The 23,393-nt window shown below is 45.1% G+C and overlaps 1 protein-coding gene across 2 annotated transcripts in view; it reads left to right on the forward strand.

Annotated features, from left to right (window-relative positions):
- The window catches only part of prkar1b (protein kinase cAMP-dependent type I regulatory subunit beta), a 57,835-nt gene that overhangs the window by 30,233 nt on the left and 4,209 nt on the right, over positions 1-23,393 (forward strand). For both annotated transcript variants that reach the window (XM_003226512.4, XM_062964461.1), the window contains exons 7-9: positions 2,705-2,863; positions 10,827-10,887; positions 11,782-11,903. In XM_003226512.4, coding sequence (XP_003226560.1) covers positions 2,705-2,863; positions 10,827-10,887; positions 11,782-11,903 — 342 coding nt within the window. The remainder of the gene's footprint in view (positions 1-2,704; positions 2,864-10,826; positions 10,888-11,781; positions 11,904-23,393) is intronic.

Below are 23,393 nucleotides of genomic sequence, written 5' to 3' on the forward strand. Positions count from 1 at the left end.
AAAAAAAATTGTTTCCATCTTTGAAAAATGATCCCTTTGGTCATAGGAAGAAAACAAAAAAGCCCTTCCACCTTGCAGTTCAGGAAACCAGAAGCTAAAACAGGCCCGGACTTTAAATAGACCCAATTCAATTTGGACAACTCTTCTCTCTTCCTTCTTTTCCTTTTAAGAAGCAGGTTTGCAATTAAACTTCACCAGGATGAATTTTCTGCCACAAAACAGGATGACCAGACAATGTATCATCAGCGCCTTTTGTCATCAACGTGGCAGCAAAATTCACTGTCAAGCCTGGTCAAATATTGAGGTTTCCAGCTTTTGAGACTAGTGGTTTCTCGCTGGAAGCAGGCCGTCCACCTCCTCATTCCTCTCTCCAGCCAGTTCACGTGGTTGCAGAAATACGACATGACCAGATGGCCACGTTTTGTACTTTTTCTTGGCCATTGGAGAAGGGAGTCGGGGCCATAGGCATGCTCTCCAAAGGCAGCCTTCTCATCTTTCTTATGCTAGCCAAAGATAGGATATATATCAGGGATGTGAGAGCCATACAAAATGGTCCAAAAGTCATTACAAAACTGGAGGGGTGCTGGTGTTTCGTTTCTAAATGTTTCTAAATGATAGTTCATGAAAAATTTGTTACTGTAACGAGAGTAATGAAATTTCATTACTGTTTCATTATAGTAATTGCACATAATTACCATAATTGGGGAATTCTTTATAGCCACATGGCATTTCTTGCTCTGCTTGCTGTGAGCTGAAGGCTCAAACTATAAGTATCTACAGCCACATGGCACTTTTCACTCTGCTTGCTGTGAGCTGAAGGCTCAAACTATAAGTATCTTCAGCCACATGGCACTTTTCACTCTGCTTGCTGTGAGCTGAAGGCTCAAACTATAAGTATCTACAGCCACATGGGACTTCACGCTCTGCTTGCTGTGAGTTGAATGCTCAAACTATAAGTATCTATAGCCACATTGCACTTCACGCTCTGCTTACTGTGAGCTGAAGGCTCAAACTATAAGTATCTACAGCCACATGACACTTCACGCTCTGCTTACTGTGAGCTGAAGGCTCAAACTATAAGTATCTATAGCCACATGACACTTCACGCTCTGCTTACTGTGAGCTGAAGGCTCAAACTATAAGTATCTACAGCCACATGGCACTTCACGCTCTGCTTACTGTGAGCTGAAGGCTCAAACTATAAGTATCTACAGCCACATGACACTTCACTCTCTGCTTGCTGTGAGCTGAAGGCTCAAACTATAAGTATCAACAGCCACATGGCACTTCCCACTCTGCTTGCTATGAGCTGAAGGCTCAAACTATAAGTATCTACAGCAACATGGCCCTTCTCACTCTGCTTGCTGTGAACTGAAAGCTCAAACTATAAATATCTTCAGCCACATGGCACTTTTCACTCTGCTTGCTGTGAGGCGAATGCTCAACTATAACTATCCTGTTTGCATATTTTTGGATGTTCTGCTGTATTTTTGGGCAGTTTTCCCTCTTAACACAGAGAAAATCCTTAACACATTTTACATAACGTATTGAAAGTTTACATAATTGTACAACATTTGTCACAATCTTGCTGTTCTTTCTGACAATGTATTGTTAATTGCTCAACGCTATTAAGGACCGGTCTTTAACTGTTCTATCTACAGTAGAGTCTCACTTATCCAACACTCGCTTATCCAACGTTCTGGATTATCCAGTGCATTTTTGTAGTCAATGCTTTCAATATATTGTGATATTTTGGTGCTAAATTCATAAATACAGTAATTTCTACATAGAATTACTGTGTACTGAACTACTTTTTCTGCCAAATTTGTTGTCTAACATGATGTTTTGGTACTTAATTTGTAAAATCATAACTTAATTTGATGTTTAATAGGCTTATCATTAATCCCTCCTTATTATCCAACATATTTGCTTATCCATCGTTCGGCCGGCCCGTTTATGTTGGATAAGTGAGACTCTACTGTATATATTTTGTGAAAGGCTTCCAGCTATCTTGAAAACATTGTACAATTTTCTTCCTAAGTAGACAAGTTAGTTTATCAAATTCTGCAAAGTTGAGCAGACCCGATCTCTATTTGAAGGCTTGCCAGTGAGCTGGTTCTGCTCCTTGACCAATTGCCCGTTGTTGACCATTTGAAAATGGCCTTTGAAGTTGGAGTTCATTGGCTGTGGTGGTTCTGGGGCTGGAAGCGTCCTTTATGTAAGATGTTTTTGTGCACCCAGACTCTGTTTGTTTTCCAAACGAGGGTTTTCTCCTCTGCTCGGCTCCGCACCTATCGCCTCTCCTCCGCCTTTCAAACCTGACAGTCGCAATGAAAGGGCCTCCAAGAAAGGACAGTCCTGCCGTGGTTCAATGTGTGCACAAAAGAGCCCACAAAAGCCAAGGAGGGATCGCGCTGGATGCCAGCAAACCGCAGGGAGCTTTAAACTCGGAAAGAGTAAATACGGCCATTGTAATAAAGCAAGGAGATTTGAAATTCTGTCCGCAGTCGCAGGTTGTTTCCCTTCTTTCCTTGCTTCTTTCTCTCCCTTTTTGGCGACTTTGTAAGGAAATGGTTCAGCGGTTGTTTTTGGCCCATTAACTTCCAGAGACCATAAGCAAGACAAAAGAAAGTGCTTTGCTCTCATGTGTTATTCTGGAGGACGAGACTCTCGACTCAATGGTTTCTCTCTGTTTCACTGGCAGGTGTATGTCAACGGAGAATGGGTGACCAGCATTGGAGAAGGAGGCAGCTTCGGGGAGCTTGCGCTCATCTACGGGACGCCACGCGCTGCGACCGTCAAAGCCAAGACCGACCTCAAGCTCTGGGGCATCGACCGGGATAGCTACAGGCGCATATTAATGGTGGGTGCACAACCTCATGCCATCCTCACATTACGGCTGTTTGAGTTCGGTCCTTTCATGATGCCGTAAACCTTCAGGACATTTGGCTTTTAGTATTTTATATAGCCTCGCTCTTCCCTTTGTGCATAGCAAGGCACGGGTTTGTATGCGGATTGTGGGAGAGAAAAGGCATGGTCAACAAAAGGCCTCCTTCTGCCGGGAGAGCTTCCAGCCTTTTCTCTTCCAGAAGTGCCCTGAAATAGGCAAACGCCCAGGACGCTTGGACTGGCAAGGCCTGGATGCTTTGAAAGGGCAGGATGTAGCGAGAAGCAGGAAACCCAGAAGCATCACCAGGTACAGCCAAGCTAAGGCAGAAAAAAAAGGTTCAAAGTATATTATTATTATTATCATTTTATTGTATGACACAGAAAACAAGATAGACATGCTGGATTTCATATCACAAAATCACAAGTCAAACACTTCCCAAGTGTTGTTGTTGTTGTTGTTGTTGTTGTTATTATTATTATTATTATTATTATTATTATTATTTTATTGTATGACACAGCAAACAAGATAGACATGCTGGATTTCGTATCACAAAACCACAAGTCGAACACTTCCCAAGTGTTGTTGTTGTTGTTGTTATTATTATTATTATTATTATTATTATTATTATTATTATTATTATTATTATTTTATTGTATGACACAGCAAACAAGATAGACATGCTGGATTTCATATCACAAAATCACAAGTCGAACACTTCCCAAGTGTTGTTGTTGTTGTTGTTGTTATTATTATTATTATTATTATTTTATTGTATGACACAGCAAACAAGATAGACATGCTGGATTTCGTATCACAAAATCACAAGTCGAACACTTCCCAAGTGTCTAGGACTGTGTGATGTATTTTCGGATGATGCGTGCAGATCCCAGTAAGGTGGCCTTTTGCAGTTGGCAGATCGTGATTTTGTCAATGTCTATTGTTTCCAAATGCCGGCTGAGATCTTTTGGCACGGCACCCAGTGTGCCCATCACCACCGGGACCACCTGCACTGGTTTCTGCCAGAGTCTTTGAAGTTCAGTCTTGAGGTCCTGAGAGCGGCTGAGTTTTTCCTGTTGTTTTTCGTCAATGCGACTGTCACCTGGGATGGCAACATCAATGATCCAAACCTTGTTCTTTTCCACAACTGTGATGTCTGGTGTGTTGTGTTCCAGAACTTTGTCAGTCTGGATTCGGAAGTCCCACAGTATCTTTGCGTGCTCATTTTCCAAGACTTTTGCAGGTTTGTGATCCCACCAGTTCTTTGCTGCTGGGAGGTGGTATTTGAGGCATAAGTTCCAATGAATCATTTGGGACACATAGTTGTGCCTCTGTTTGTAGTCTGTCTGTGCGATTTTCTTACAGCAGCTGAAAAAAAATTATTATTATTATAATAATTATTATTTAATACATTTATATCCCGCCCTTCTCACCCTGCAGGGGACTCAGAGCGGCTTACAAATTAAATTTACATACAATATTATATTATTAGCATAGCACAATACTGGCAATAAATTACTATATTGTACTATATCAGTATATTGTAATATTATTAATAATATTACATGTAATATATAGTATATAGTTAACATTATTATATTGTATTATTAGTATTATATTGTATTACAAAATAATATTATTAATATTATATGCATATACACCTGATATTCGAAATGAAAACAGAATGAAAACAGAACAGATTTCTGCCATTTCGCGCTCCCCTCCTTCTCAGTGGACTCAGGCAAAAGCAAGTTGCTGCATCATCTCCTTCCTTGTAGGTCACTTCCTCAATAACCATTGCCATCTCGACCGCACTCTGATGTCCCTTGGCCTGATGTGTCCCAATTTTCATCCGTGAAACGTTTCCATGTATGTGATTCACTTGTGGAATGGTGAACTATCCCACCTAGTAGCAAAGGTCTCACTATCTCACTGAAGTCCAAAAGTCATATTTCTCTACTGAAGTCCAAATAGCAACGTGCATCCACCACCACTGAGGCGTAAAGCAGACTGACTACAAAATGGAGTCTTGCATCTGAACATGCTCAGTACAATCACATGTCTATAATCCCTCCCACACCAAAGAGGTACAGTCAAACTGGCAAATCAACATACACATAGAATACAGATTAGCAAATATATACATTAACAAATAGTGAAAGTCTTGGGAGGTTTCTATTTCCAACAGGGATGGCCATTTAAAGGCAGCCAGGGAGCTGAAATCCAACACTTTCTGGAGGGCTAGATGATCCGCACTCCTATCCCACTTGAGTCTATGGAAGGGGTAGATAACTCATCTCCTTTCCAGATGTTGCTGGATTGCAGCACCCATCAAGCAAGTTCATTTGGAGGACCACAAGTTGCTCATCCTCGTCTATTGAGAATGCTACAGTCCTCTGGCATGTTTTGGTCTCATGACCAAGGCACTGTTTCAGTCATTTTCTCTCTCTGTATGTGTCGAGTGTTCCCAAAAATGCACATTCGAAGCATAATTCAATAGTGGGCTTACATAAGGATCAACTCGAATTCCATGCTGGGACCCCAAGCCAGCTGTGTACCTGCCAGGCCTGGGCTTCTTATTTGTAACCCAAACCCTTGATCTCCTCGGGTCCGGCCTCTGACGTCACGCGGCCGAGTTTTCCAGAAAGCAGCCAGTCAACAGCTGGTGGTTCGGATATATTGTTTGTGGGGTTGAGGGGGAGGCAGAAGGAAAGAAAGGAAGAAGCGGCCGGCCAAAGAACGAGAGGCACAAGCGATGGAGAAGGGCCAGGCGGAGCGCAGATCGGAGGAACGGAAGGCGGAGGAGGCAAGAAACCACCAAACGTGGGACTGGAAGGAGTAGGTGTTTGCTTGGGACTGGGCTTCCGGAGCTGATGGATTCTCCTGAGGCTTCCCGGGAGGCCTGATGGGCCTTTCAGATGGACCGTGATGTACTTTTCCATTTGTTGTTCTTCTTCTTTGGAGCATTGAACTGGGTGGCTCAAGAGGTCGGCATGGTGCGATGGTGTTGGACTAAAGCTCCTTGAGACCAGGGTTCGAATCATAGATTATGATAACAACAACAACAACAACAACAACACTTAATTTATATTCCGCCCTTCTCCCCGAGGAGACTCAGAGCAGATTATTTATTTATTACAACATTTATATCCCGCCCTTCTCACCCGAGAGGGGACTCAGGGTGGCTTACAATAAACACACATATAAAAATTATACAATACACTATAAATCAAATTTAAAAAATTATTAACTTACATCAACATTCATAAAAACATTCTAAAATACAAATGGACATGTTCAGGTTCAAAAGACTGGGTCTGTCAATTGAGTTCTGGAGTACATAATAATAATTGGCGCTGCTGATTCTTATTCGATTTCTCTCTCTCTCTCTCTCTCTCTCTCTCTCTCTATATATATATATATATATATATATAAAAGGGTAATTAAATTTCGGCCTAGGACAAAACAACAAAACTACACATCCCAGAAACACTAAACTTGGCAGCACAACCCCTCCTCCATGCCTCTACATTCATACAACAAAAAGCTCCAGCTACTCCAGAAAACGGCCAGGCTTTGAGACTGCAAAGCTATTCACTACTATTCCACCTGGCCAACAAAGGATTCCCATAAGCCACAGCAATGTGTGGCCGGGCAAAGCTAGTATATATATATAAAATAATATAATAATAATACTTTATTCTTATATCCCGCCCCATCTCCCCAAGGGGACTCGGGGTGGCTTACAAAGGGACCATGACCAAACAATATAAAAACACAACAGTAAAAACAAATCCAAACACAGCAATAAACACATCAAAAAAGCATACAACAACAGCAATTTGAAAACAATTAAAACATGTTCAATGCCCTGGAGCGGTATAGTTGGTACTTATATATATATAAACAGACACAGGGAAACATTCAATGCCTTGGGTTGCTGTGAGTTTTCCGGGCTGTTCTGAAGCTTTTGGAACATGGCCGTACAGCCCGGAAAACTCACAATAACCCACTGATTCCGGCCATGAAAGCCTTCAACAACACACTCAGTGCCTTGTTACAAATGGAAATGCAATGAAATAGAAATACACAGACAAAGGCAAAGGCTTCTCCTTTCATTCCTGGCTCTGGAGGCGGTGCTCATCCTTGGCTCATCTCCATTTGTAAACATCTCCTGGTCATGTGGCCAACAAGACTGCTTGGATCTCACTTTTCCGTTTTCCCAAAGAAGTGGTACCTATTTATCTACTCACATTTGCATGTTACCAGCAGTTGGAAGTTGGAGTCCAAAACACCTGGAGGGAGGGCCCAAGTTTGCCCATGCCTGCTCAAAGGAACAAAGTCCTCTAAGACTTCATTTCTGTCCTCCCTCTCTTTCCCCATTCTCCTTTCGGAATTTTTTTTCGAGACGGGCTTATTCTGTCACTCTATATATTATATCTATCTGGCAACTCTGACTCTTGTTTGACACCATATGGACAGCCTACATTTTCCCTCTTTGTGATAGGACATTTGCAGCACTTTGGAAAGTATATTTATTTGTTTTTGGACTACAGTTTCCATAATCCCTCTGCCAGCTTGGCCACTCATTGTAGGAATCTGGGTGTCGTCGCCCAAAAATCCAGTCTCCCGGGATCTGTGCATTTGCTAGAACTGACATGTCTGTTCTTCACATCTTCGGAAAATAATCTGCCTTCCTTTCTTTGGAGAAGAAGTCCTTGGAGGCCGACTGAAATATATTTGAGACAGGTGGATGTTTTGTTTTTTCACCCCAACTGATCCTGTCTGCCGATGGCGGCTTCATCCCTCCCTCTCGTTGGCATTTTTGCCTTTTGAAACCTTCAGAAGTTTTTTTTTCTTTCTCCCCAAATCGGCTCCTCTGTTTCGTCCAAAACTTTCTTGATTCCTGTCCGGCTTGGATCCGGCTGAGGAACGAACCCAAAGCCACACAGCTTTAAATGTTTATCCTGCCCTATAAATCACGGCTGAATATTTGAGCAACACTTTTGAACTCCTGCTCCTGACGGTTGGGATATTTCTGGCCGGTCGGGCGTCCAGATGGAACCCCGGGCACAGGTGCCGAAACATCAGAGCCCAGAGACCGGCCGGAGCTGTCATCTTTCTGGCCGGAGGGGCGATGGGGTGTCTGCGAGGACGGGTTGGAACGGCACCAGCTTCCACTCTCTCGGCTGCCGTATCATCTTCCAAACCCTGGACTTGCTCTCTGGCTGGCTGTAAATCCCCTTTTTTGGCATCGCTCTTCTCTTCTGAGTGTGTCTGCTCCAGATAAACACACGCTTAACTTAGCAGCAGGCCAGCTTTTGAGAATACATTTCATTATTGACACCTGATTTCAAAACAGTTCTGAAGCTCCCCAAGCCCTTCCACGCAGTCATAGGACCCAGAAGATCAGGGCCGATCATCCACAATATCTGCTGGTTGGCAATCTGTGGGGAAGGCTTGGGATGTGCGTTCCCGAGAGGCGGAATAGGATATTTCCCCCTTTCCACCCTGGACGTTGCAGAGGGACAGGCATGGATGCACGGTGTCCAGTTTTCCATTTGTCGTCCCACTCCGTGGAGCTGTCAGGTCCGGGCCAGCCTTTGTTGTTCCAAGGTCTCGCATTTCCAGGGCTCCCGGCCTCCTCCGTCCATCCGTCCATCCATCCAGGAGAAAAGGAGAAAGAGCCAGGTTCCTCCGAAAGGGAGGTCAGAGAAGGGTCACCGAAGGCCAGTGCACATCAGAGCAAACACGAAGGAAAGCCAGGAAGAGGTGCCGGGGATTTGCAGCCCTTATCGGACCCAGCCGTTGCTCAGCAAAAGAACATCTGCTTTGCACGAGTCCAGGCTCTGGAATCTCCATTTAGAAAAGGAGAAGGAAAGGTCTGAGATCTGAGAAGGAAGGACCTTGGAACCGTGGCTCGTCAAGCTCTCATGAGCCTTCCTTGGCATCACCTACAGTGAGGACTCATGGGAGCTGCAGTCCAGCATCTGGAGGGCCACCATTGCTTATCATTCCTGAAACAGGCAGCGGTAACTTTGGATCAGGCAACTTGTGGCCTTTCAGGAGGTGTTGGACTGTACCTCCCATCACTCTGAACCAAGGATAAATCATGATGAGGGATTGTGAGGATTCTAGTCCCCAAACTAGACTCTAAAATTAGGAAGTTCACCTTTGCTTTAGAGGGACTAAAGGTACATAGACCATGACTTAATACTGTGGAATCCAGGGAGTTGAAATTTTACAAGGTCTTTCACATTCTCTCTCAAAGAGTGGTGCTACCTCACCAATCTATAAATCCCAGTATTCATAGCCTCAAGCAATTAAAGTCATATTAACAAGTGTTATAGTCCAAGTACGGAGACAAAGAAGCTCTTCCAGAGCTGAAAATGAAAGGAGAAGCCTTTGCACAAGTGTTATAGTCCAAGTACGGAGACAAAGAAGCTCTTCCAGAGCCAGAAATGAAGGGAGAAGCCTTTTCACAAATGTTATAGTCCAAGTACGGAGACAAAGAAGCTCTTCCAGAGCTGAAAATGAAGGGAGAAGCCTTTGCATAAGTGTTATAGTCCAAGTACAGAGGCAAAGAAGTTCTTCCAGAGTCAGAAATGAAGGGAGAGACCTTTGCACAAGTCTTAGAGACCAAGTAGAGAAGCAAAGAAGTTCTTCCAGAGCCGGAAATGAAGGGAGAAGCCTTTACACAAGTGTTAGAGTCCAAGTACACAGGCAAAAAAGTTCTTCCAGAGTCAGAAATGGAGAAGCCTTTGCACAAGTGTTAGAGTCCAAGTACAGAGGCAAAGAAGTTCTTCCAGAGCCGGAAATGAAGGGAGAAGCCTTTACACAAGTGTTAGAGTCCAAGTACAGAGGCAAAGAAGTTCTTCCAGAGTCAGAAATGGAGAAGCCTTTGCACAAGTGTTAGAGTCCAAGTACAGAGGCAAAGAAGTTCTTCCAGAGCCGGAAATGAAGGGAGAAGCCTTTACACAAGTGTTAGAGTCCAAGTACAGAGGCAAAGAAGTTCTTCCAGAGTCAGAAATGGAGAAGCCTTTGCACAAGTGTTAGAGTCCAAGTACAGAGGCAAAGAAGTTCTTCCAGAGCCGGAAATGAAGGGAGAAGCCTTTACACAAGTGTTAGAGTCCAAGTACAGAGGCAAAGAAGCTCCTCCAGAGCCAGAAATGAAGGGAGAAGCCTTTGCATAAGTCTCACAGCCCAAGTCTTGCTTCCTTGAGGTTTTTCAGTCTCCTTTCCTTGCAGAAGTTAAGCCAACCTCCTCCCGCTCTCCTCCAGAAGCAAATACTGCCATTTGTTTATGGCTTAACCTATCCAGCCCAACAAGTAGCATTGCTTCTGCCTTTCTCGGCCTTTGAAAGATTAACATGTCACCCCCACTATGAAGCCTTTTGGCCTCCAAAGTGCAGCCTGGCAGGTGCGAACCCGGGGAGGAGAAATCGAGGAAGCGATTTCTGTCCAGCTCAGTGTTAATGCGGCGAGCCTGAGCGGTCTTAATCGGTGTGATGAATCGATTAGAGCATCGGTTGCAAATCTGAAAGGCTTTGAGTTTGGCCCGTTGAGCTGTGCGCAGCAGGGTGCGAATCACAACATTCAGCTGCCGGGAAGGAAAGAGTGCCTCCTCCTCCTCCCCCCCCCCCCCCAGATCCCACTCCTCAGTTCTCTCCCACCCGCCCATCGCAGGCAACTAATTGAACCATCGCAGCCCTATTTCATGCCTATTTGCTGGGAAGTTGTTCCTACTAGAGGTGGCCGGGCTGGCTCCATGCAGTTTATGGAGACGGATAACGCATTCCGCATTTTGGATATGTTTGTATGAGTCCTTGCAGAAATGTCGCGAAACATCTTGGAGATGGGGCCCAAGTCTAAACACAAATGCAATGGATGTTTCATGTCTGTAGCCTGAAGGTGTTTTCTCCTTTCTTTCCCTTTGCAGGGCAGCACGCTGAGGAAACGGAAGATGTACGAAAAGTTCCTCAGCAAGGTCTCCATCCTGGGTGCGCCACTTGGCCTTCCTTTGCACGTCCTTTGCAGACAGATACAGGGCTGATCTCAGGGTGGATCTACACTGCCAGATAATCCAGATTGTCAAAGCAGATTGTCCACATTATCTGAGTCCACACTGCCATACAATCCAGTTCAAAGCCAATAATCTGGATGTTATATGGCAGCGTAAATGGGGCCTCAGATACTTTCCTCCAAAATCAATTCAACACCTTGGACAGCTCCTTCCAAATTCAGACTGTGGCTCCTTCTACACTGCCATACAAAATCCAGATTTTGAAGTGGATTATATGGCAGCATGGACTCATATAATCCAGTTCAAAGCAGTTCATGTGGATTGCCTGCTTTGATAATCTGGATTGTATGGCAGTGTAGACCCAGCCGGACATATTTAGGCAGCAGGAAGCTACGCAGGGTCGTCTCTGGTCACGACTTGGAGGGGAGACTGCCAACACAAACCAGGTTATATTTCAGAGGAAGGAACTGGCCACACCACGTATTCCTTGCCCATGAAAATCTTATGAAAATCATGACGTTGCCATCTACGATCTTTCTCAACCGAACGTCAAAGCTCTGCAGCTCATTGGGAGAAAGAGGGCCACTTACGGCGAATCATTGCCTTGGCAAACATTTAAAAGATCACTGTGTCTGTACCTGAGTGAGACCATGATCTCAATTAAACATTTGGGAATTAAACAAAGCTTGGGAATCTCAGAATCACATCACTTCCACCAAAGAATGTCAGGCAGGGCTGTTCTTAGATTTCAGTCTAGTGGCAGGAGGTGCTTTCATGTGCTCAGCCACAGAAACATACTTTGGGTGGACCAAAGGACTGATGGGCAAAACGTCCACACTGAAACCTTTCTTTGCGCTTGTCCATGTTTCAGAGTCGCTGGAAAAATGGGAGCGGCTGACGGTGGCCGATGCGCTAGAGCCAGTCCAGTTTGAAGACGGAGAGAAGATTGTGGTCCAGGGGCAGCCGGGGGATGACTTTTTCATCATCACCGAGGTAAGCCGTGCTTCCTTCTCATGCAATGCCATGACGGTGCTCTGGGTCCGGCGTGCCACATTTGGCCGCGGTTTCTGAGCATGGACCTCCAAGCTTCCTTTGAGCAAACTACAGCGTGCAAACTTGATTTAAAAGTGAGCTATTCTATTTCCAAACTCCCAACCTTCTCGGAAGGCTCTCCACATTGACCGAGGCTTTCTGCAGTTAATGGACACACGTATTATCTCGATGTGCGCAGGCGGAAACAATGGCCTTCAAAGGCTGTGGGGTTCAGATCTGCGGTAAGCCCAAAGGCACACAAGAGGAGCACAATGGCCTCTCTCCTCAGGAGCGTCAATTAGCGATAACGGGATCGGTGTCCGTTTACTCTTCTGCTTCTTGGAAATCCGTCCCCATTTCCCCGTTTGAGGTGGGAGGCTTGCCACATCCGTCTCCTTCCTTGGGAGAGCATTGTGTGTTGGTGGTTGCTGTTGCGTGCTGTGAAGTTGGATCCGGCTTATGGTGACCCAAGGGTGAACCTATCATGGGGTTTTCTTAGAAGTTATAGTTCACTCCCGCCCTAAGAGCGCTGTGAACCCAACTGACGGCAAATCTGGACCAACATTGGTACGCATACCCAACATGGCCAACTTTGAATACTAGCGGGGTTTGGAGGGAAATAATCTTGCTGTTTGGAAGTTATAGTTTACCCACATCCGGAGAGTACTAGTGTCAACCCAACCAGAGATGGATCTGGACCATACTTGGCACACAGAACTGATATGCCGACATTAGATTCCTGAAGGGATTTGGGGGGAATGCATACCCAACATGACCAACTTTGAATACTAGTGGGGTTTGGAAGGAATTAACCTTGAAGTTTGGGAGTTATAGTTCACCTACATCCAGAGAGTACTGTCAACCCAACCAACAATGGATCTGGATCAAACTTAGCATGCATTCCCAACATGGCCAACTTTGATTACTGGTGTGGTTTGGGGATGGGGGGGTGGGTTGACCTTGATTTTGGGACTTATAGTTTATCCGCATCCAGAGAGCACCGTGAACCCAACCAACAATGGATCTGGACCAAACTTGGCATGCATACCCAACCTGGCCAACTTTGCATTCTGGCGGAGGTGCGGTGGAATTGACCTTGAACACTGGGAGTTATAGTTCCCATCCTAAGAGCGCTGTGAATCCCAGGAGAGTGGGATTTGATCTGTGAAAACTGTTGGCTGAACCGACATTGCTTTCCCGGTGCCTGTGGTTTCCCACCCCGCTTTTCACACACCCGCAGCAGCCTCCCTCTCGCTTTCCCAGCCCGGGCAGATGTGGAACGCATCTGCTGGGTTTCCAAGGTCATGGAATTATCCCGTTGGAGATTCCTGGCAGCCGGTGCCAAACCTTAAGCGCCGCCGCGCAACGCTTGTTGCCGTCAGGAATGAGATCCTGGCAAGGCAACCGCCGAGCAGATGCACGGATCCAAAAAAACAAATTTGCAGCCGTATCGTAAACTACTGCTGCTCCGTACACAACACTCGAGAGGATTCGCCTTTCAGGTTTTCATCAAAAGGAAGCGTTCTTTTGCTCTGGTTTGTAAAGGTGCTTGGCTTAAAGAGCTCGGCGTTGGGCTTGTGTCTCTCTTTGCCGCAAAGTGGTGTCAATCATCTCAGAACAAGAGCCATAGGAAAGTTCAATGGACTGGATAGCCCTTGTGGTCTCTTCTAACGCTAAGATTTTGTGATATATTTTAATTGGTGCTTTGCCTTGTGTTGTCTATAGCACAGGGTATTCTTTTTTCTGTTAATTCAAGATGGTAAGCTATTTAACAAAGCCAAAACCAAGGTCACAACAACATCTGCTATAGAACTGCAATATGCCGATGATAACGTAGTCTGTGCGCATTCAGAAGAAGACCTACAAGCCACTCTAAGCACCTTTGCAGAAACATACAAAATGCTCTGCCTCTCATTGAACATTGAGAAAACCAGCAGTCACCAGCCAATCTCTGAAATGCCAGCAATACAGCTTAATGGTGTAATGATAGAAAACAGAAAACGTTGACTATTTCTGCCCCATTGTAAATTGGTAACTTTTGTCCTGCTGGTATCTATTATGACATTATACCTCACAACCTCTGAGGATGCCTGCCATAGATGTGGGCAAAACGTCAGGAGAGAATACTTCTGGAACATGGCCACACAGCCCGAAAGACATACAACAACCCTGTGATCCCGGCCATGAAAGCCTTCGACAACACATATTATGACATTCCCATAGCGATCATCTCTGACAAGAACAGAATGGAGACGGCTGTCTCTTGATCATCCCACCCATTCCAGCATTTTCCCTCCCAATCAATCGAGATCAGGTCTTTTGAGAAGCAAATGGGCTCTCAATGGCCCATTCAAGACGGTGCCACCTGGAAAGACTTTGCATGACAATAGGGATTGCGACTGTGTGGCCAAAAGTCAGCATCCTGCTCAACCAGGCAGAGGCCAAATTCTGAAACAGCAAGAGAAGATCAGGGACAAAGTCAAAACTGGAAACTGAGGCCTGGAGTTTTATAGGACCTTATGTGGAAGGATGTCAACTATTTAACATACGCAGATGACACTGTGCTATTAGCAGGAAATAGCAAAGGCTTGGAACGATTACTGGAGAAAGACCAAAAAAGAACATCGAAAGGCAGGTTTAGAGATGCATGTTAAAAAAACAAAAATGCTTCTGGAGCATGGCCAGGCAGCCCAAAAAGTTCACAGCCACCCAGAAGGTTGACAATTCGAATCTGCAGACAGGGTGAGCTGCCATTGTTAGCCCCAGCTTCTGCTAACCTAGCAGTTTGATTATCTGCTTAGATAATCTGGATTATATGGAAATATAGACCTAGATCCTCTGGCCAAACAGATTCAGGTTGTGCTTGACTATGTGGTTAGTAGTGCTTTCCTCATATTCTTGTGTTTTATTTTTGGAACAGGATAATTTCTGCATCCATGCTAAGCTGTCTTTTGGCCCCTGAGTGATGAGAATTAAAAAAAAAATCACAGCATAGTAAAATGTACAGGAACTCTGCATTGTCCCCCCATCCTCTACTATGATATAAATATGGCCATGCCTGTCATTGCTTTGGGTGGAAAGAAAAAGGATGGCCTTTATTATTGGTTTGTTTACTTGATATCCCAACACTTTCTCCCAGAGTGGACGGCACAGAAGACGGCACTAAGGCACAGAGCAAAATGGTATTAAACCAGGATGAAATCAAAGTGACAGTTCAAAACACAATGTGACACCCATCAGTTAGGAAAGTACAACCCTCAGCACAGCCCGTGCTCGGCAGGCAGTTGGCGGCCAGATATGTCAACATTCATTGAAGAATCAGACTTAGGAAAGTATCGCAGGCGCTTCTGATTTCCAAGGTTTTGCAAGATGAGAGAATGAAAAAGAAGAGGGATGAAGAGATATTCATGTTCAGGCTCTGAGCTGCTCTGCTCGGCATTTGAACCCACAGAAAATGCACAGAGACGGATGGTAGGTTGGTTGTCCCAGGCTGAAAAGATCTAAATAAACATTTTCTGAAAGACGTCCTGGAGCCAGACCATCTTAGGTCCACTTTGCTATCACCGCCTGATAATCTCTTCAGGAAACACAGCATGGTTAGTGATTAACTGAACACCAACTCAGAAGAAGAAGGCCGGGCTGTGGCGCAGGCTGGTTAGCAGTCAGCTGCAACAAATCACTCTGACCAAGAGGTCATGAGTTCGAGGCCAGCTCGGAGCCTGAGGTTGTCTTTGTCTCCGTTCTATGTTGCGGCATTGAATGTTTGCCTTATGTGTGCAATGTGATCCGCCCTGAGTCCCCTTCCGGGTGAGAAAGAAGGGCGGAATATAAATACTGCAAATAAATAAATAAATAAGTAGACCTCCTCATGGAGTTGGAGAAGACCCCAAGGGTTATCCATCCCAACCCCTTTCTCTCATGCTGGAAGACACAACCATCGCATTCTTGAGAGATGGTCATCCAGCCTCGGCTCAGAAAAGTCCAGAGAAATTGGATCAAGTTCAAATGATGAGATCCCGCCCCGCTGGAAATGGCCAGATGTTTGCGTATTGGTTTGCTTCTGGTGACACGCTCTCTCCTGATCTCCTTCGGCCCCCGGTCCAGACAACAATCCCTCTATTCTTCCACGATCTTCCCCACCCTGCCTCTCTTTCTCACACATCCACACGCTTTCCTATCTAGTGAATGTTTCCACAGAGGAGCAGGTGGCAGTGGGAGTGACCCAACCATAGCACAACACTGTTGGCTTGAGGTGATGATTCCCCTCCGAAGGCATTCGGGGCGGGTGGGGTGGGGCCTGGACACACTGCCGATGTCTTGTCTGGTCTTTCTCTTCCTTCCCTTTCTCGCCTCTGTAGCGGGTGGCCTTTTGGTCTGGGCTCCAAACACGGTCACCGCTAAGGTCAGCTCCAAGTATGAGGAGCCGATGAATAAGCTATTATGGAGACACTTTTTAATGTTGACTCAGTGGACATTTCCTGGCTTCGGAGAAAGCGGGGCTTTGTCGAGAGGAGGAATCTTTGAAATGCTACATCTCCCCCCCCCATTCGCCCCTCCCTGCCTCTCTTCTGCAACTTGTATGGCTTTGTTCACTGGCATCTCCGAGGGAGGAAAACAGCCTTTCTTGGCCACGGGCCACCCAACTTGGCACGGAAAGGTCTGCGTCAGGGCCCTTGCAAATGCAGTTGTTTTCTCACAAAAGCTGGTTGTGGCTCCTTTTGGTCCGCCTTACAGGTGATGCTATTTTGGCTGATACCTGAATATCGATACTCAGATATTGCATGCCTCGGAACTAATCTTTTTTTTTTTTTGCCAGCTCAACTTGTTGGGATTTATAAGCATTTTTATTCCGCTCTTATCACCTCGAAGGAAACTCAGGGCGGATCACATTGCACACATAAAGGCAAACATTCAATGCCATATAACATAGAACAGAGACAGAGACGAGATGTAGGCACGGGCAGGTCTCGAACTCATGACCTCTTGATCAGTCTGATTTGTTGCAACTGGCTGCTAACCAGCCCGGGATGGTGGTGGGTTCTCCTTGTCATACAGGTGGATCACAACTTGGAAGTATTCCCTAAACAAGTATTTCATGTTGTCCCAAGGATCCCCCTCCAAAGCCATAGGTGACTTATTGGCTAAGGTTGTAGGTACAAATACATAGCTACTAGAGATGTGCGAGATACTAAAAATGGTTCAAAAGAGTCATTACAAAACATTGGGGCACTCATGCTTTGTTTCTAAAGTGTTTCTAAAGTATACTTAGTGGAAAGTTCATTACTAAAACGAGAGTAACGGAATTTTATTACTACAGTATCTAGTTATAGTAATTGCGCATGCGCATAATTACTCAAATTGGGGAAACTTCAGGGGCTCCTATCTCCCACATTTTTAAAGTTATCAGGGTGAAACTTGCTACAATGTTAGGACACATTGACCTCTGTTATCCCACCAAATTTCAGAACGTTTCAGTTTTGATTCTTAAATATTTAGTACGGCCCAAACGAACACTTTGGATATGGCTTTCCACTTACAAAACTTCCGATTTTATTACGAATTCCGACTCTTCCGATTTTTTTGCACATGCCTAGTAGCTACTATTGTCTTCAGGCCCAGTTTCTCAAACTTACTTCAGCAACCAAGAAGCCGAGTGACCTCCCAACAAAGGATTCCCCAAGGCAAGAAGCAGCCAGGCTTTGAATAATAATAATAATAATAATAATAATAATAATAATAATAATAATAATATTGTTTATTTATATCCCACCACCATCTCCCCGGAGGGGACTCGGGGCGGCTCACATAAATATCAGATACAAAACAATGTACAGTACATCAATAAACAATAACATACACCAATTATAATATTTAAACATTAACAAAAAAAATGAATAACATAGAATGAAAAACAGTGAGGTTGTCATGGTAGATTAGCAAAGTGCACATTATAAGTAGCGAACTCAGATGCATAGATAAAATGCCACAGATTCGTTTGAGGTCAATTTGGGATGAGAGGAGCCCTGAGCTAATGTCAAGTAATGAGGAGAAGCTGCAAGGCTATTCAATGCTAATCAATATAATAATAATAATAATAATAATAATAATAATAATAATAATAATAATAATAATTTTATTTTATACCCGATCCCATCTCCCCGAAGGGACTCAGGGCGGCTTACATGGGGCTAAGCCCAGACATCAAGCAATATAAAAACATAGCAATAAAACAACTCAATCAACAATAAAACAAATCATAAAACAAATAAGGTCGCATACAGTAAATATAGTGATAAAATCTTGGGTTGGCTCCAAAAGGAGCTGGGCCAAAAGTGCAAGTTGTGTCAGGGTGTCCAATTGCAACATTCACACTTGCCTCCAACAGACGAGAGTTCTTTCTCCCACTATTGAGATCTATAATCCCCACTTGCCTAGTTTCACATCTTCTGAGGATGCCTGCTATGGATGTGGGCGAAATGTCAGGAGAGAGTGCTTCTGGAACTTGGCCAGAAATTCACAGTGATTCCGGCCATGAAAGCCTCTGACAACATGTTTTCAAGAACTCTTGCAATGGGGGGAAATCCAGTGTCCTTGCAATGCTGACTCCTGGCAGATGTTGAAAAAGTCCAGTCTCCTTCAGTCCCAGGCTTTTCTTTTCCGTCCTGCTTTCTTTTCTGGAGCTGCCGAATGACTCACTCCGGCCGGATTCCTGGGCGTCCTAAGGGCCTCCGCCGGCATCAGAAGCCTTTGGCTCGGATCCTGCCTGGACGGTCACTCCTCCCCAAAGGCAGCCTGTGGCTATTATTCGGCTCTGCCATAAATTAGGATTTGGTGAAGAAGTTCCCCGGCCTTCCTGTTGCTTGGAGGCTGGTGTCTCCCCAGACTGAGAAACGCTTCTTTCATGGCCTTATTGCCCCATCAATCTTCGAGGACCAAGGCAAAAAAGAGAGTCAAGTCAGTCGATGGCTTTTGAAATGCAAATCCGAAGCCCGTCTCTGCAATCCCCGGTTCCAAAGGGGAGTAATCATTATAACAGGCATGAGAGCAAAAGTCTGGCGGAATTGAACCAAAGTTGCTTGCAATTGCACTGGTGGAGAGTTTAAATCAAAACCATCTGCCCTGCCTTCAGATTGTTTTCTGGGCTTGCAAAACATCACCTTGAGGTTGGGTTGAACTTCGGTGCGTCTGCCGGAGTGATTAGGCCGGCCGTGTTTCCGAAATTGTAATTTCAGGAGTTCTTCAGCCCAGGAACCCCCTTAATTCGAGCTCATCGTGACCATGGGGCACGGTGTCAGTCACTTTCTGGTAAAATTAGCAAGCACATATCCAAAGAGAAGAGGATGAGAAATATTCAACAAAAGTATTTTTTTGCTCTTTTGGGGTTCTGCCCAAAAACCGTGGAAGCCAACAAGAGTTTCCATTGACTTTGACATGACTTGGATTGAACTGGCCTTGGATCAGGCTCTTGTTTGGCTCAAACGAAACAGTGGCGGGATCTTATTTACGGTTTTTGGGACACTGTTCCACGCTGTTTGGTAGTTCTTTGGATCCGTCGGTGCCGTAACGGAGAAAGAGATGTGGGCTATCCATTGGGCAACCCATACCCTCAGTGGCTTGCAGCTGGCTTGGGATGTTTCTAAATGGAGGCTGGGTGGCTCTCTGTCGGGAGGGCTTTGACTGTGTCTTCCTGCCTGGCTGAAAGAGGTTGGACTAGATGCCCTTTGGGGATCCCTTCCAACTCAAGTGTAGATAGACTTCCTAGGAGTCCAGTGGAGTCTCCTTCTCTGGAGGCTTTTGAACTGAGATTGGATGGCTGTCTGTCGGGAGGGTTTTGACTGTGTCTCCCTGCCTGGCTGAAAGAGGTTGGACTAGATGCCCTTTGGGGATCCCTTCCAACTCAAGTGTAGATAGACTTCCTAGGAGTCAGTGGAGTCTCCTTCTCTGGAGGCTTTCAAACTGAGTTTGGATGGCCATCTGTCGGGAGGGTTTTGACTGTGTCTTCCTGCCTGATTGAAGGGAGTTGGACTAGATGCCCCTTGGGGATCCCTTCCAATGCTAGTGGAGATAGACTGCCTGGGAGTCCAGTAGAATCTGCTTCTCTGGAGGCTTTCAAACTGAGTCTGGATGGCCATCTGTCGGGGGTGCTTTGAATGCGATTTCCTGCTTCTTGGCAGAATGGGGTTGGACTGGATGGCCCATGAGGTCTCTTCCAACTCTACTATTCTATGATTCTATGATCTGTCAGGAGGACTTTGACTATGTCTTCCTGCCAGAGATGTGGGCAAAACGTCAGGAGAGAAAACTTCTGGAACATGGCCATACAGCCCAAAAGACTCACAGCAACCCAACTCAGAAGAGTATTTTTCCCTGCATCCTTTTCTTCATTATGCTTTTACCAATGGATAGGAGGTGCATGTATTGTAGGTTGCAGAAGACGTAACTCTATGGGATCCACACCAGAAAGCATTGCACCGCTTCACTGATACGCAGAGAGAGTGCAGTTTTTGGGCACATCGACGTCTGTCTACTCTTTGTGACATGTTGGCTCCATTCCACCATCCAGAATTAACTATATCTTGCCCACCATAGTATTATTTGACTCCCTCCCCAACCTTAAAAACCTCATTACCTTCAGAAAGGGATGCAAGTTCATGGGCTGTAAATTTCAATGGGTTTTTAATATCCTAAATTATGGCGCCATAAATAAGCTGTAAAATATATTTCGCGGGGGCATCTGAGACCCATGAGTAAACCCTCCGCGTCCCAAGCGGAGCGGCTTTGCCGGGAAGAGGCAAACAGGTGGGCGAAGGGCCGGGAAGGAGGGCACCGGAGAGGTGGCCAAGCCGAGCTGTTTTTAGGTCACCGGCTCCTGTTGTTCTTGCAACGCGATGCCCACATTTATGGGAAGGAGGAGAGAGAGGTCCAGTGACATTGTTCCTTGGGAAGAGAGAGGCGGGCGGGAGATTGGGAGACTGACCTTCTCGGGCCTTGCGCTGACCTCCTTCTCAAATTCTCCGGCCATCAGGCAGTCCGGCTGGTTGGAGCTCATGAAATGTCAAGAGGAGGCTGTGAATCTTCTTAGGCTCACATGGGAAACTCTGGAAGCCACGAGACCTCCAGCCCATGGCCCGCTTTCAGGGTTCCCTATGTAACCACATTTGAAAAATATTCTGTCCCTGGCTTGAAAGTGTTGTTACCTGTTTAACTGTGCAATCCTTACCTATATACGCAAGTATAAATGATGTAAATAAATAAATAAAATAAATATAAGCCGACCCGAATGTAAGCCGAGGCACCTAATTTTATCCCCCCAAAATTGGGAAAACATTGACTCCAGTATAAGCCGAGAGTGGTAAATTTCAGAAATAAAAACAGATACCAATAAAATTACATTAATTGAGGCATCAGTAGGTTAAATGTTTTTGAATATTACATAAAACTGTAGTTAAATATTTGACTGTCCAACTCTGATTAAATCATTATTCTCGTCTTCTTCAATGTAAATGTGCTTATGTGCTTAAAAATAGAGTAAAATAATAAATGTAATATTTTTTTCATGTCAGGAGTGACCACTCTCGGCTTATACTGGAGTCAATGTTTTCCCAGTTTTTTGTGGTAAAATTAGGTGCCTCGGCTTATATTCGGGTCGGCTTATACTCGAGTATATACGGTACTTGAGTATAAGCCGACCTGAATATAAGCCAACCAGGACCCTCACCTGAATATAAGCGGAGGGGGTCTTTTTCAGTCCTAAAAAAAGGGTTGAAAAACTCAGCTTATACTCGGCATATATGGTACTTTGAAAGAAGTTGTTCTACTCCAAATATCACAAGCAGCTAATTAGTTTTAGACTGAAAACAGGCAACAGTGACTGCATTGTCTGCAGCTTGAAACTGTTCTTCTTCTGTGCATGAGGCCGGGCATGGTGAATAAGACAAGGCCAGGGATGATGTTCTTACTCATTTTGGTTCTGCACCCCATGCGCTATTAGTAAGTTGCCACAAGATGTTATTCCGCGCAGCTACTTTGTGCTTGGTGTTTGCACAGTGTTTCCTGAATGTTCGCAGTAATCTTAATGATTCCAATGCATTTATTTAGAAATCAAGTGGTTAAAAGATTGGTGGAATGCAGGGGGGGGGGGCTATTTTCTGGGAAAGCTTGACTCATATCACAAACTCAGGGCAGTAAGATAATTCTGGAAATTTCAATGTTTGTGTTTCACGCGGAGGCGAAGATGAAAAGTTGGCGGCCTTATCAGTGTTTCTACAACTGTCCTCTGCATCCTCCACAGAGAGGGTAATATGGATTAGTCAAGACGGAAGATTTTAAGAGATTGTTCACAAATTTAAAAAACAAAAAACCTGGAGTTGGAGTTGATGATGAATCACGAGCATCCTTTCCATTTGTATCCTGGAGAGGAGCCTGTTTCCAGAAGGTCACCCACCGAACGCGCTCCAGGAAGCAGTAGCCGAGCACCGCGAGAAGTAGCCCAAGATAATCTGCTCTTGCATCTGCTTCCTGTTGTCTGGATAGATATCGGAGGCTCGCTTTGTGGTCTGCGAGGGACCCGTTCCTCTCCTCGTTGAGATTGTTTCAAATTGCATGAATGGAAGGGGATATTCCGTATTCCCTGGAGCTGGCATTGCTCTTGGTTGCCAAGTTGAGCTTGGGTTTGGTTTGCCTTTCCGATACGTATCTCAAGGAGGTGAGACGTTTCTCCACCTTTTCCCCAGAAGACATGGCTGGAGCAGAACATCTCAAGTTTTAGAGTTGGAAGGGATCGCACCGTTTTCCCATAGTCTTCCTACACAACTGAAGCTCTCCTGGAAGATCTCTATCTAACCAAAAGAGGAAGACCCAGGAATTGTGGGAGTTGAAGTCCAAAACACCAACTGTCTTGAGGGACTATGAACTGCTTGCAGCTTAGGAGACTCACACTAAATTCATAGATACACGTGGTTGTTGGATGCCTTCAAGTCATTTGTAACTTTTGGTGACCCTATCACCGAGTTGGCAAATTTTGTTCAACGGGAGTTTGACTAGCCCAAGATAGGTTTCCATGGCCAATGGAGGATTCAAACCTTGTCCTCCAGAGTTGTAGTCTGACGCACCACGCTGGCCTGTACATCCATCCATCCATCCATCCATCCATCCATCCATCCTATAGCAATGGTTCTCAACCTGGGCTCCCCAGATGTTTTTGGGCTTCAACTCCCAGATATCTGCTTTACACCTCAGTGGAGGTAGATGCATGTTTGCATCACACCTCAGTGCTATTTGGACTTCAGTTAGAAAAGTATGACTTATGGACTTGAATGAGTACAACTAACTGGCTGGGATTTCTGGGAGTTGTCGGCCAAAAAGACCTGGGAACCTCAGGTTGAAAACCACTGCCCTATAGCAGTAGCTTTCAGAGGAATAGCTTTGGCAGTATATGTGCCGCACAAAGAC

Source organism: Anolis carolinensis, unplaced genomic scaffold (genome assembly GCF_035594765.1).
Source record: "Anolis carolinensis isolate JA03-04 unplaced genomic scaffold, rAnoCar3.1.pri scaffold_13, whole genome shotgun sequence".
NCBI classification, from domain to species: Eukaryota; Metazoa; Chordata; class Lepidosauria; order Squamata; family Dactyloidae; genus Anolis; species Anolis carolinensis.